General features: G+C 31.6%; 1 protein-coding gene and 1 long non-coding RNA gene across 2 annotated transcripts; one reads left to right on the forward strand and one right to left on the reverse strand.

Moving 5' to 3' along the window:
- The first annotated feature begins 1,541 nt into the window (after window positions 1–1,541).
- LOC136227035 (putative FBD-associated F-box protein At5g56440) lies at window positions 1,542–7,693 on the forward strand. The gene is made up of 5 exons (XM_066015765.1): window positions 1,542–1,554; window positions 1,661–1,812; window positions 1,908–2,046; window positions 5,664–6,757; window positions 7,233–7,693. Exons 1-5 carry the CDS (start codon window positions 1,542–1,544, stop codon window positions 7,515–7,517), a joined length of 1,683 nt encoding a protein of 560 aa, XP_065871837.1. The 3' UTR covers window positions 7,518–7,693.
- Window positions 7,694–13,301: 5,608 nt separating this feature from the next.
- LOC136227380 (uncharacterized) lies at window positions 13,302–15,459 on the reverse strand. The gene is made up of 3 exons (XR_010688037.1): window positions 15,028–15,459; window positions 13,988–14,155; window positions 13,302–13,806 (listed from the first exon to the last, which is right to left on the reverse strand). It is a non-coding gene; the product is annotated as an uncharacterized lncRNA (long non-coding RNA).
- Between the last annotated feature and the right edge of the window lie 868 nt (window positions 15,460–16,327).

Raw genomic sequence — 16,327 nt, forward strand, 5'->3', positions numbered from 1 at the left:
ATTTTCAGCCTAGTTGGAGGATAAATTGGCCATCCCTCAAGGTATTGAAGATTCAAAGTCGGTGCTTGAATGATACGCGATCAATTGAAAATGTTCTATTTGGCAGTCCCTCACTTGAATCCTTAGAAATGAATGGTATCTCTTGTCAGGATGGTTTCCTTAATTTTTCTTCAAAATCTTTGAAAATATTGATTTTGATAGACATCATAATTGGGTGGATATTGAAATTTCATGTCGGAATCTTGAGAAATTATTTGTCACATCACGAGACATGGAAGAGCATGCTCATTTGCCTCATAAAAGCCATTAAAGATTTTCTATTTGGAAGTCCATTACTTCATACCTTGGAATTAATATCTTGTTATTTCCCTCAGCTTGATATTGCTTCAAAATCTTTGAAAAATTCGTGGTGAAGCTCTTAGCCTAGTGGTTGAGAGCTTACCTATGCCTTGGGAGGTCATGGGTTCGAATCACATCCGGGTCTGGTGGGGATTTTTGTTTCTTCTTTAATGTAAGCGCATTGCGCAAAAAAAAAAAAAATAAAAAAAAATCTTTGAAAAATTTAGTTTTGTATGATATTGACAACTTTGAAGGTTGTGTAATTGAAATTTCATGTCCAAATCTTGAGGAATTGAAGTTGGATTATTTGGATAATGTCACATTTCAAGTGATTGGGGAGCAGGAATGATTGAATCAGCTCCATGCAAAAGAGGAATCTACCTCAAGGAGGAATTTACCTCAGACGAAACAAGCTAACTATAGAGGAAAAAGCTCAAAAAACGATTAAGATGAAAATCGGAAAAACGGTGAAGTTCGAACCATTTGAAAAAAGAAAAAAAAGCAGAAATCGTCAAAAAAGCTTTGAAGTCATAACCTGTTTAAGTCATTCACCAGGCTCAGGTATGAACTGTGGAGAATCTTTCGACAATTCAGACGTCAAAGGAAGATTAAATTATTGTTGCTCAACCAAGGATGGGCTATCGACGAAATCAGATGCGGATGTCATGTCTGTAAGGCCAGGGGCCGTAGTTGTTTTTTCCGATGAAGAGCAAAAACTCTTGCCTTCTTTCGCAGATGTCAAGGATGGAGTAATCTCCCAACCAATCGTGATACGACGGAAAGCTTTCAAAAAGTGACTAAGAGGAGTTTTCGCGTACTGAAGAATAAGAATCTCGGATGAATATCTATCTAAAAGTTTGGAATGCGATGGACGTGAGACGCCATGCCTAATCCAACACCAGCTCCATGGAAGAGGAATGTTCCATGTCCTTGCAGGAGGAAAAACGATAATCCATCTATCTTCATACTTCTCGATGGGAAGAAGATCATCGATGAATAATCCCTCCTCACACATATCGGTCCTCTGAAGAGAAAATCGCCCGGATTTGTCCTTGAGAGATCTAAGAAGTTAGAAAAGATGAAAAATGTTGACGACTGAAACTACTCCTTTTTCGTTACAAAGAGTGTAAAACGCCAGAAACAATCTCCATCCTTGAGGATGAAGCTGAGACGGAGACAATTTGTTGCTCTTCAAAAATTCCATGAAGAAAGAAGGTAAAGGAAGACGGAGACAATAAGTTTTTGTTCAGTAGAAAGTGGTTTTTTTATTTTTATTCCTCGGCTAAATATTCATTTTTATTATGCTTGAATATTCTATCAGATGTAGAAATGAGAGGTCTATCTTATCCTTGGTTAAACAACCAAGTTTTGACTCTCAATGGTCCTAATTTTGAGCATCTTCGTGGAATTATATGTGCACTTCGTAGTTCACCTTCACTCCAGAGATTAGTTATAAACTTGCATGTTTACGAGGTAAAGTTTGTTATAATCATATCAACTTCTATCGATTGTTTTAATTTTGATGTATTGTTGATTAAGTTCTTCGGCCTAACAAACTCTATCTTTAGTGTGAAAGGACAGTTCATCTTTCAGATTTGAATACTTCCTTAGAGAACTATTGGAATTCAAATGGGACTATCATCAATTGTGTGGTGTCGCATTTGAAAACTGTTGAGATTATCGGTCTCGCTAAGCAAGATGATAAATGTAAGTTAGTACTGAAATTCATTAAGTTTCTACTTAAGAAAGCAAGAGTATTACAAAAATTGGTTTTGGTGATATCAAAAGATGGAGGAATAGATTTTGCATTTAAAGTTTCTCGAAAGGTGTCAAGCTTCCCAAGATGTTCTCAACATGCTATTGTTGAGTTATGGATGTCAAAGATGTAAAAATGTTGAAAAGTTTTAGTATGTGTTTTTTTTTTTATGCTTCTAAGCTTGGCAGTTGACACTTATATTTTGGGCATGAAGTTGATATTTACTTGGAGCAAAATGAAGAATTTAATTTAAGTTATTATCTGTGGTGCATCTAATGATCTTATATAAGGGATTCTCTTTGTCTGTGTGTTTGGATTGGCTCCTGGCGAGTTCTATATTTGCTACTTTTGTTTTTTTAAAAGGCCAGATTTTTACCTAACATATAAAACAGAAAATTTTAATATTAACATTTTCAAGCAAGATCAAGAGTCCGTTTGTTTTAATTACTGTTTGCTGTTTAGGAAAAACTGCTTTTCCAAAAAGAATTGATTCTCGGCTTTTGTAAAAGGCTACTTTTCATGGGTAAAAAACAAATAAAAGATGACTAACCAAACATTTAAAACTCTCATTTTTCAAATGAAAATGCAAACAGGAGCCCGAAAAGGAGCTACCAAACACCCCACAAGTTTGCCTATGCTTAATAGATATTTGAATGCATTAGTTTTATTGCCATTTGATTACCATTTCGGATCTTCCAAACAAATTTGTCAAATTTTTTGAAATGTTTCATGCATCTTGGAAGGTCAATTGTAATTGTGCTTGTAACGTATTAAATATTTTAGGCATTTTTTCATGAGTAACCTATATATGACATAATTATTGGTATTCTGGCAGTATTTTGTAAATGTGTTAGTAATATAGTAAAACATTTTTGACATACTTGATGTTTGGAAGGTTTGATGTGACAGTTAAATAACTGGTCACAAAGCGGCAAATTGGTCTATTCGGAGGTTGATTCTGATTCTGAAGATAAGGGTTTAGAGGTTGATTCTAATTTTGATTCTCAGATTCATTCTGAAGAACATTGTAGTTAAATGTAGCAACAATTATCTGCTAAACTATCTATCTAATATCTATTACCATTTTGTCAATTGTGATGAAGATGTAGTTTTATGTTTTTGAAATGTAGGGAAATTATTATTTATCTACTTATTTATCAAACAATTTCTTCAATTAGTGGAATATTCTATCAGGATTGGTGGAATATTCTATCAAACAGATGAACCAATATCTGTCTCCTTACGGGCACACTAATATTTTCAATTGTTTGGATTAGAATATAATTTCAGCATGTAGCACTGAATATCTTGTAAGCTATCTAATTTTTCATTTTGTCAACTGGGAAGCTGTAATTTCCATGGTTTTTTAATGCAATTTTAATTGATATAGAAGGATTTTTTTAACACTTTTAAATTGCTCATTTTTCAATTAAATTTTGTTATTTTTTTTGGGAGGGAATCCAATTTATAAAACACATCAAAATTCCTTTAACAAAGGCATGTAATAAAAGTCCACAAAAAAAAAAAAAATATATAAATATATATATATATATATATATATATAAAGTTAGGATTAAGAGGTCCATTCCATTGTTATAAGTTATTCTATCAAGTTACTTTTTGTTTTTCCAATTATATTTAAAAAAATCTTATTCACCTTTTGAATTTACAAAGTATTGCTATCTCTTTAGGATTAATTGAGTATGGATCTAATTAATCTGACCCGTTCGAAATGGAATGGGTCAAGCCCATCTTAAGAAATGGACAATTAGGGTTTTAGCTTCCTATAAATAGGCTTAACTCTAATCACAACATAAGATAAGAGAAAGGTTGCCTCCTCCTCCTCCTCCTCCTCTCATGCGCCTCCTCTCTCTCTCTCTTCTTCTTCACTTTAGTCTTTGGATTATTCAGTCTTTTCTGGCTAACACTGTGCGGTTTTTTGTTACCGATGGTACAAGATCGTGGTGATAAGATCCGCTTCCGCTACTCTAAGAGATCTACATGTTCTGCTATTCAATAAGGTATCCCGAACCTATATATCTCAAATGGATTAATTGTCGTTAATCCCTTCAGATTAAGAGGTCCATTCCATTGTTATAAATAATTCTATCAAGTTAGTTTTTGTTTTTCCAAATATAAATGGTTTTAAAAAAATCTGATGGATCTTTTGAATTTACAAAGTATATTGCTGTCTCCTTAAACTTGTCTAATGTGATATATTGGGCATCTTAATTTGTTTAAATTGACCTATTGACCCCATAAAAATGCTTAGAATGGTCTACTAGGCTCTTTTCTTTATTGCTGAAAAAAGTGAAATGAATCGAACTGAACTGAACTGAATTAAATGCTACTGAATACTGAACTGAACTTAACCGAATGCTACTGAACTTAATTGAATGCTACCGAACTTAATAATAATGATGATATTAGACTCTAAAATAATTTTAATGATAATATTTGACATTAATAAGCTTATAATAATAATAATGGTTCTAATAATAATAATATCAATAATAAATAAATATATTATTAAAGATAAAACTAAATTAAATATCAAAGAAAAGTGTGGCACGATAAAAGCCTACGAAATAAAATAAAAATGAGTCTAATTTAAATTGAAATTACAAATTACATACAAACATAAATTTACATACAATTTAAAGCCTACGAAATTAAATACAAATTTTCATATGAATACAAACTTTTAACGTTTTATTACAATTAAGGGTTAAGGTGCAAAAAATACCCCTAACGTTTTGGGTAAGGAGTAATTTTACTCCTAACATCTAAAATGATGCAATTTTATCCATAATATTGATAAGTTGGGTAAATTTGAGAAATAATTCATCAAACTGTCTTCTCGGTCATGAATCTTGTCATCTACACATCACACGTGCGTTATTTTATAAATAACAAATCACAAACATATGTTGGCTACCAATGTTAAGGTTTAAATTGCATTATTTTAGACATTAGAGGTAAAATTGCTCCTGATTCAAAACGTTAGGGGTATTTTTGCACCTTAACTCTATAATTAATTGTAAAGCCTATTCCATAAATCTAGTTTTATCCATTAATAATTGAAGGGAAAAAAATGCGATTCCTAATTTTCAAATATGAATGCATACTATAATTTTATTTTTTGTTAAACGATGTATATTTTAATAAACTGCCATTTCTTTATCTAATTTATAGATAATTATAAATTATAGATAAATAATTATTATAATAATAATAAATAATGATAAATTATAGATAAATAATAATAATAATAATGATAATAAATTATATATAAATAATGATAATGATAATTATAATAAATAATGATAAATTACTGAATACTGAAACTCAATGATTAATTAATTTCAATGTTCTCTTCCAAAAAAACTTCAACTTTAACATTTATGTATTGGTAATTAACTTCAAAATTAATATTTATGTTGTCATAAATTAAGGATTTTTTTGGATAACTTTAACAGTTGGTCTTTCCTCCAATTGAGGGTTTCAATTTTTTTTTCTTTTTTTTCCATAATTGTTGCGTAGAAGCTTCTATAATGGAATGGAGTAGTGGAGGCAAAGGAAGAAGAAACAAAAACCTCAAGTTGGAAGAGAAAGAAGACCGAATCAGTTCTGCCAGATCCCCTTCTTCACCATATCCTATCCTTTTTGCCCTCAACTGTAGACGCTATTCAGACTGACATTTTATCGAAGAGGTGGCGGAATCAGTGGACTCATGTTCCAGTTCTCATTTTCGATTCTGGTATGTACTATGATTACTCTGTTGAAGAATTCGTTAGATTTATTGATAATACCCTGCTTCAACATGACTGCTCCAAGATCAAGAAATTACACCTTGCTTATGACTTTGACAAGGGTTCTAATTTTTGTTGGAAAATCCGATTTGCAACGAGAAAGCATGTGGAGGAGCTAATTTTGGATTGTGGTTCTCATTTATTGTATGATCCTTACCGGTTGCCTCAATTCCTTCTCGACAACACTTCTTTGGCCAAATTGGAAATGGTTTATTGTTATTTTATGGGTGATTGGAAGGTAAATTGGGGATCTCTCAAGGCGTTGAAGATGCAAGGTTATGCTGATAGAGATATGGTTCGAAATATTTTATCGGGCAGTCCTTTAATTGAATTGTTGGAATTAAACCATATTCCAATAGATGACTATGTTATTGATTCCAAATCATTGAAAATCTTGATTCTTGATATTGGTACTCCTATTGGATTTGATTCTCTTATTGAAATTTCATGTCCAAATCTTGAGCAATTAACTCTCATGGGACTTCAAGAGTGTAATGCTTCGACAATTGAAAATGTTGTATCTAGCTGTCTGCTGCTTCGTTCATTGGAAGTAAAAGAATGTTATCTCAGTCGGCTTGTAGTTGCTTCAAAATCTTTGAGAAAGTTAGTTTTGGGAAATATCCATCAAAGCTGTGCAATTGAAATTTCATGTCCAAACCTTGAGGAATTCAAATGTTATGGTTTGAATAACGTCACATTTAAAGTGATCAATTTTCCATCTTTAATTTATGCTACTCTTGATTTTGAGATTCCTCCATATGTGGAAGGATGCGGTGAACATGTGGCCAAGGTGATCCTTAAGCAGCTTCAAAATGTCAAGGAGCTATCAATAGGGGCTTCCTTTATCAAGGTAAATTTGTACAAGAAAAACTTTCATTTTTTCTATATGTTTTTCGAATCTGCGACCATAGACAAATATTTGACAGCTAAATATTAGAATTTGATACCATTGGAAGTTTGCTTTTGAATTTTACTTCTCAGCTAAATATTCAAATTAGCAATTGAATTATTATTGTATCATTTTTTAGAATCTTCGTTTTCATTATGTTTGAAGATTCTATCGGATGGAGAGATGGGAGGTTTATATTATCCATGGTCTAACAATAAAATATTGACTTTGGATCGTCCTAATTTTGAGCACCTTCCTGGAATTATGTGTGCACTCTGTAGTTCACCTACACTTGAAAGATTAGCAATAAAGTTGAATGCTTACAAGGTAAAGTTTGTTGTTATCAAGCTTAACTTTAATTGATTGTTGTGCCAATTATGTTTAAGTTTGATATATTGTTGATTAAGTCATTAGACCTAACAAACTCTATGTCTAGGGTGGAACGACTCCATATGCTTTCGAAGAGAACTACTGGAACTCAAATAGGAGTGTCATCAATTGTTTGCTGCCGCATTTGAAAACTGTTGAGATTATTGGCCTCTCTAAGAAAGATGGTAAATGTAAGTTAGTGCTCAAATTCATTAAGTTCCTACTTAAGAAAGCAAGATTATTAGAAAAGTTGGTTTTGGTGATATCAAAAGATGGAGGAACTGATTTCGCTTTTAAAGTTTCTCAAAAGTTGTCGAGCTTTCCAAGATGTTCTCAGCATGCCATTGGTTGAGTTGTTATATTCTCACTAAACCTCGGGATGTGAAATATGTAGAAAAGTTCAAAAAGTTTAGTTTTTTTTTTGTGTGTGTAAGCTTCTAAACTTGGCAGTTGACACTTATATTTTGGACATAAAATGAAGTTGATAGACTTGTGTTGCTTGGAGCAAAATGAAGAAGTTAATTTAAGTTATAGCCTAGCTATTCTTATATCTATATTTATATATAGCTTAGATATTCTTTTTTATCACATTTGTATCTACTTTTTTGAATGAAAGGTTGGGACAAAGTCAATGCGCCTGGACATCCCAACTAGGTTGGCTCATTTGTATCAACTTTACAACCATGACTTCAATGAATATGTGTGTTTGGATTGGCTCCTTGCGAATATCTTTCTTTTGCTAAATCTGCAATTTTCTTTATTTGTTAATCCAATTCAATATTATTTCTGGTCCTTCAGCGAAATTGGTCTTCACCACAAGGTATTCTATATGTCACAAGTAAGGCTTAATACCATAATGGTAAGCTGAACTTGGTCGGAAAAACCAATTGCCTTCCCAACTTTAAGAACATCTCGTTAGTCCTTTTAACTTGTTTAAAATGACTAATTGGCCTCTTGATGAAAATGATATGTTTGCTGGTTTGAAATGTTACAATATTCTATTCCCTTAAAATAATATGTTGGCCGGGTTGAAATCTTAAAGTGATACAAGTTTTTTCCGGACAGAAGGACTTTGAAGTCAATTCTAGCTGGGTTTATTTTCAGCCTTTGTGCCAGAAACCGTTTCAAACACTATTTTTCATTGCTCTATGATATGATATTTAATATGCAGATGAAAACTATTTACCATCTATGATATTTAAGATGTAGATAAAAAATGCAATGAAGCTTTTATTTGTTTGAATTTTATTTTGTAAATGACTATGTTATCACTCTTATAGATTTTTAATATATTCTTTTTATCATATAGGCAAAAATAAATGAACCATCTAATTTCTTGTTCGGCATTGTTATAAACTTATGATCATCGGCCAGTCAAATTCTAACATACTTCTTTGCAATCATTATTTCCACACTCCAGGAAAAGTAGAATTCTATTCAAGTATTTTTTTTTCAAAAAAATGTTGCTTTACTTTGCAATATTTTTTTCAATCTAGTTCATTTAATTGTATGGGTGTCAATGTGTCATTATAGTTTGGAATCAATTTTAGAAAAGTTATTAAACTTATTGTTTCAATGAAATGGTTAAACTTTTTTATTGCAATAAAGTGGTTCCGACAATTTCAGATAGAAAAACTCAATGAAATAATCAAGTTGTAGCCACGTTAACTATGAAATGGCCGCCAAATGACAGTAAAAAAATAAAACTGTATTTTTTTACTTAATTCAACTGTTTGAAATTTTCACATGATAGCTAAAAGTTACATGTTATATGTTTTTGTTTGCAAAGAATCTACAATGAACAACAATAACAGAAGCATAACTAGTTGATCAACTTCTAGTAGATTTGAATTTTCAATTTGTAAACATGCAAAATATAATATTTGAAACCTCTTGATCCAAACTTTTATATTTTTTTTTATTTTTGTCAAGTTTTATTATGTGCCTTTGTTAAAGGTAGTTTTAACACATGTTTATTGATTAATTGGATTTCCTTTCACAAAAGAAATAAATAAAAACATAAAAACAAACTTCAACGGGAAAAGGAGCAATTTAAAAGTGTCTGATCAACCTTGAGCTGATAATAAAATGGATTCCCTAATCCAAAGAATAAAAAATAAAACCCATGAAAAACCAAAAATTAGAAAATGACATCCTTCTATATAAACTAAAATTAGAGTTATGAAGCATACCTTTACATTTACAGAACATACCTAAATAGTTGACATCATCTTCCCAATTCACAAAATGGTAATAGATAACTTCGTAGATATTCAGTGCTACATGCACTTATAATTCCAAACAATTGTGAAATATCAGTCTCAAAATCATTTGAAAAATATACAACTATATGATTCACAATCATATGTCCGAATCAGAACTAGGATCAGGATCGGAATCAGAACTATCAGATATATACTCTTCTTCAACTATATCCTCTTCTTCAACAACCTCATCTTCTTCATCTATATCATTATCTTCAAACTCAATGTGGGATTCGGAAACAGAATCAACCTATTTTCAGAATCAGAAGTAGGTTGAGGATAAACCTCTTCTTCAACTATATCCTCTTCTTCATTTACATCATCTTCTTCAACTACATCAATATCTTCAGAGTGTATGGGAGAATCAGTTTCAGAACTAGAATCTGAATCAGGATCAAAACTATGACTAGAACCCCAACCAAAATAGCTATACATTAAAGGTTCAGGTTGAATTCGGGTTCCAAAACTCCAATTTTGTTATTTAGAGATTATTCTTTAGTAAATGTGTCAAATTCACTCTTCTTGGGATCCTATGTTTTCTAATTCAATATCCAAGTTCTTGAACTTCCTTTTAACTTCAAATCAACCCAAGAACACACTTAAATGTGTTATGAGACTAGTTTATATATTAGACATGTTTTTCAGCATTTTCAATTTTACTGATTCTTATGTTCATACATGTTGATGAGCAATTTTATTTTATGTATGTATCATAGGCATCAAATTAAGCAAAATAAACCTCTAATTAGCAAATCAGGTCACAATTCAAGCAAGAAACAAAACCAATCAAAACAAGAGAGAAAAAAAAATAAGAGAGAAGAGAAAGAAAGAAGAAAACAATAAGAAATTAAAGAGATGTATAAAATGGTATAATTGATTTTTATTTGTTATTTTATGGTTTGTTTGTGATAATTAGATAATATGGGGTTAATTTTATAAAATAAATAAATATAAGGACCAAATTAACTGTTTTTCCTTTAACTTTTGACACCGTTAGTCAAATTGGTATGTGTTTGCTAATGAAATTAACCTCAATGTACCATTTTGTAAATTTTTAAACAACAAGAATGTAGATTGAAAACAGATAAAACCACAATGTTTATTTTTGTATTTTCCCCTAAAAAGAAATATTAAAATTTCCGGTGGTTGAAGTAGAAGAAGCTCAAGAAATAACATTAGGAAAAAGGAATACTATCCAAAGTCTTGTCGTTTCTCTGAATTCCTATAAATGACATTTAACTTATTTCGAATTAAAAATTAACTGATTTATTAATTTTTGTCACATGATACAATTTTTTATAACTGTTAAACATCACAATTGTTTTAATTTATTTTAGATATAATATTCATTTGGCTCTCCAAACTAAAGCTCAGGGACGGATCCAGAGGGGGCGGGAAGGGTCGGCCGACCCTCCAGAACACCCTTGAAGAATAGTGGTTCAGCCCTGAGCAGCCCCCAAGATAGTTATAATATAAGACGTGAGAAAGTGACATAGAATTAAGTTTGCATAGTTAGTTTTAGTGGTAAGTAAAGAACCTCCACATCCAATTTCGGATCTCTCCCTCTCCATTTTTTCTCCTATTTTAATTTTTTCCCTTAACCCTCATTCTCCTTTAAAAATATTAATATTACTACCTAAGTATCATTTTTCATCATTATTAACCTCATTCTCCTCTATTATTTTTAATTGTAATTTTTTTTTGTTTAAATTCACTATTTGTATATTAGTTCTTAATTAGCAATATTAATTTATAGGGATAAAGTATGAAATACCTCTAAAGTGTACAAACGAGTAATTTTACCCCTAATTAGTGATAAAATATAGTATATTTTTTATTTTATTCACGTTTAATCATATAGTTGTGATCTGTTACTAATGGATGATAAAATGACATACATATGTGAAGTATAGATGACGAGATTCATGACCGAGAAGACAATTTGATGAATAATTTCTCCAATTGACCAAACTTGTCAACGTTACGGCTAAAATTGCTCTTGGCTGCCAATGTTAAGGGTAAAATTACACCATTTTAGACGTTAGGGGTAAAATTGTTTTTAGGTGTAAATGTTAGGGTATTTTTACACCTTATCCTTACTTTCTATTGAAGTTCAGTTGTTTTGCACCTTAACGTTTCTAATTAAGATCAAATTTACCCTTATATTATCAAAAATTTGAAAATTTTGATTTGACTACTATGAATCAAAGCCTTCAGTCGTTAGTAAGAAAAAAAAATCCATGCAGTGGAACCCCTCCGGACTTTGAGCTCTGGCTCCGCCACTGCTAAGGCTTAAAGTTAATTACGACCTTTAACTATCGGCTAAGAAAAAGCCATCAATTAAGTTCATATTCTAAACAAAAATCATCAATTGAGGTCTCACCGAACTTAATTTGGTTGAACATTTTCAGACCCTCTTCCCCAACCCCATTTTGAACCAACACAAAGATTACTTAGTCTCTATCAAATAGTAACAGTTAATGATTTTAGGATATGATGAAGTTACAATTGATGATTTTTACTTAATTCAGGGGACCTGATCGATGATTTTGATAATTTAAGGTCTTAATTGACTTTGAAACTTTAGTTTATGAATCCAAATGGATATAATGCCTTTATTTTAATATAAACTTAATATAGGAATAAATAAGAAAAAAATCATCATTTATCCACATATTAAATATATATATGTAAAAAAAAGCAATTAATACATTTGTGAAAAATTGAGTAATGTGGCAAAAGTTAATAAATTAATTAATTTTCTATCAATACTAAAATGTTAAGGAAAGCCCTCACAAGGCGAATGTTACCAAATAATGCAACACCAAACAAATTATAAAATTTGAATACCACAAAAGCCAAATAGGGTTTTAATCGTGTAACATAACATTATATGGAACTCAATATAAATTGGCACCACAATCATTTTTGTTGAACATTATTTATTAGAAAAAAACATCTTTTTAAGTGTAATCTATGAGAATACGGGAGTCAAATGTTACCAAATAATATCATAGACATAATTTTGGATACAAACAAGGCAAATAGAGCTTTAGGAACCATTTGGCTACTTGTTGTTTACTGTTCCTGTTTGTTGGTTGTTGTTCATGTTTGCTGATTGCCTTTAGAGAAAGCTGCTTTTCCAAAAAGCAGAGATTCTCTACTTTTATAAAAAGCTACTTTTCAGCAGTAAAAGATAAACATGAGGTGTCTAACCAAACACCTAAAACTCTGTCTTTTGAAGTGAAAAGGCAAACATGAAGTGAAAAGTAGGTAAGCAAACACCCCTTAATCTGAAAAGAAAAGGAAACAGTACCTAATCCACAATATACTAGTATGACAAACAAAACAAATTCAAATCATTTGTAAAAACTCAACAAATTGAAGACAAATTTACATTTATCCTCTCTTCGAGGGTGGGTTATCTTAAAGGTTGTCAAATATGACACAACAACAATTTAAAGTCCCATTGGAATTAAGATCAATTCCTTTTGTAAGTAAAGGCACAAATATGTAAAATTGTAATTTAAGAGAATGATTTTTCTTGTACAGCACAACAAACTTTTCTCATAAAGTATTTTACCATACAGGAGAAGAGTTCTAATAGGACTGGATGCAAACATAATGCCTTTTGTATCTAGTGGTGAAAAAAGCAGTCAATTTTCGGGCATAACAACACAATTTATAGAGACCTTTTTTACAGGTATGATTTGTTTGACAATATTACCATTTTCACGTTATTTATATCATATATAATGATATAAAACATACATATTGCATAATACGATTATCACAGGACAATCCGTTTTCGTACCCCTCCTTTATAAGCATTGCATTAGCAACCATGGAAATAGAAATTTAATTGTGAGTGGCAATAGCTTTAAATAGGACCAAATGTATAAGACCGTTAACTTCATTGTAGTGTCATGTAGCTATTTATATAAACAACTAATCTTCTAGTACTTCCAACTATATGTCCCTAATGTCAGTCAAAGCTTTCAAAGCACAGAAAACTACCTTATTTTTTAAAACATTTCCTTTATATTTGGACATCTCTAGCTGTGAAGCACATACTAACTCAACAATAGCATGTTGAGAACATCTTGGAAAGCTTAGCAGTTTTTTAGAAACATTAAATGCAAACTCTGTTCCACGCTTTTCTGGTATCTTCATGACCAGTTTTTCCAGCACTCTAGCATTCTTGAGTAGAAACTCAACAAATTTCATCACAAGGTTACATTTCTTATCTCTTTTCGAGAAGCCAAAAATCTTGACAATCTTTAAATGCGACACCAAACAACCGAAAAAAGTTTCTTTTGATTTGCAGTAATTCTCTCCAAAATCATTCAAGTCTGGAACATCTGTAGCATTGAAAGACTGGAGACAAAGTTGTTAGGCTAAGGAACTTAAAAGGATATGGAAACTGAATATAAATGGAAAATATTAAATTATTTATTCATTGAACTCTGCAAATAAGCAAGCTATAGGAATGCACATACAAATGAGCAAGCTATTTGAGGTTCCAATATACATTGTAAGAGGTTCCAAGAAACTTTACCCAATGGCGGGTTGACACATTTATAACTAATTCCTCAAGCACAATTGAATTGCAAAGTGCATATGCAACAACAGCAGCGTGCTTATCCAAATCAACATCATTCAAAGTCAAGCATTTAGCTTTGAATAATGGACAAGATAGACCTCCCTCCTCCAAACTTGATAGAATCTACAAATATAACATGGAAATGGAAATTCAGATATGATATTGTAACGGGTAACGGGTGCGGATGCGGCAAACGACATTTTTGAAAAATATGAGACACTGGTGCATGTGGACACTTCAAAATTTATGTATAATTAATTATATATATATATATATATATATATAAAGCATAAATAACATTTAAAAGTAATAAAAGTAGACAAATTACGGTCCAATTATTTATCTGCATATATAGAGGGTAAATGTGTTATTTTTCAGTCCAATTATTTGATCATATTTTTTTAAGCAAGATTATTTTGGAGACCAACTTAAGCAATATTTATGTGTAAGTCTGTTATTTTTAAACATATAGAGGGTAAATATGTCATTTTTCACAAGTTAACACGCATTTCCTTCGACTCGTCTATGATAAGGGATAGGTGGAGGACGCCCAAATTTGTGGTGGAGGAAGATAATTTCTTATCCTATCTACTTTAGTTTTGTAAGATAATTTCTGGTTGGCTCCTTACCTAAGAGGGATATCCTCTTGTTTTTTTCTTTTTTAAAAATTTGGACACAACGGGACACGTTTTTTGTTGTGTCGGGTGCGAGTCCACCAGTGTCCCCAGCGAGTCCCTGTGTTTGAAGAGTCCGACACCACCACTCCGACCCCAGAAGAGTCTATGCTTCATATTGTACTAATAAAATGTCATATTTGAATTTATATTTTCCATTTATCGGTTGAATGGAAACAAATCTACTGAAACACTTCTAATGATATTAAATTCTAATATCTAGCTACCAAGTGTTTCTTCTACTCTTCATAGTACTTAGAAAAAAGAAACTTCAACAAAAAATGGGAGGGATTAAATAATGCTTTTTCAATTAAAAGTTACCTCAATTAACAGACTTCCGATCTTTAGCTCCTTGACATGCTCAAGCTACATTAGGATTTGCTTACCCAAACTTTCATCAATGCCTTCCTCAATAGCCACAAGAGGCTCAAAATCAAGATCAGCACAAATTAAAGAAGTCAAATTTGTTAACTTAGAAGTCGTGAAATTCAATACCCCAGAAAGTTTCAATTCCTCAAGGTTAGGACAGGATGTTTCAATGACATAAATGTGATAAATTTCCCTTAAAATCAATCTCTTCAGAGATGTGGAAGCAATAACAAGCTCATCAAACAGATAACAATTGTTTATTTCCAAAGATTCAAGTACCGGACAGCCACATAGAATATTTACAATCACTTCGTCAAGCAACATGTCACTTCCACCATTCAATTGCAACAGAGTTAACTCCTTAAGTTTTGGACATGAAATTTCAATATCAGAAAATTTGAGGTCTGACAAGATGATCAAACCCAACACATCTATTCAATTGTAACGATTCAAGTAACAGACCGCCAGAAAGCACATTTTTTATAATTTGATCACTCAACCTAGAACTTTCTATCTTCAATTTCTTGAGAGATCTCCAATTTACCTTCACATTAGGCATATATTTACAATTCACAGTCTTCAATTTAACCAATGAAACATTGTTGAAAAGAAACCTGGGCAACTTGTTGGCTCTAGAAAAGTAGAAATCCAAAATTAGCTCTTCCACATCTTTTTTAGTTGCAAAACGGATTCTCGCACTAAATTGAGGATCCCGCTTTATGCAATGATAATTTTGGATGTGGAATTTCTTGATCTTTGAGCAGTCGTATAGAATTAGTGTAGTGTCAATCAATTTAGAGAAGTTTTCTTCAGACCTACCAGAGCCACAGAAAATGAGAACTGGTACAGAAGTCCATTGGTTCTGCCACCGTTTTGATAATACACTTGTCTGAATAGCTTCTTTGGTTGATGGCAAAAAGGAGAGAATATGATGAATGAGTGAATCTGGCAAATCACTAATTCGATCTTCTTTCGCCTGCAAATTCAGGCTTTTGTTCCTAATTTCCTTGGTATCAACTGATGAAACTCCACTGCCTTCCACCTCCATTATTAAGTGACTATGGATGCTGTCAAAGATAAAAATGTAAATTGAAGAATAAGGAAGATAACGCTCAACTGTGAATTATGTAAAACAGAAGATATGACTATTCATGATAATGGCAGCAATACATACTATTAAATAGGGGTAACAGAAAATTGAATTAAAAATTGCTATTTATTTTGATCACAATGACGCTTTAATTCTCCATAT

This window comes from Euphorbia lathyris, chromosome 4, assembly GCF_963576675.1.
Source record: "Euphorbia lathyris chromosome 4, ddEupLath1.1, whole genome shotgun sequence".
NCBI lineage: Eukaryota > Viridiplantae > Streptophyta > Magnoliopsida > Malpighiales > Euphorbiaceae > Euphorbia > Euphorbia lathyris.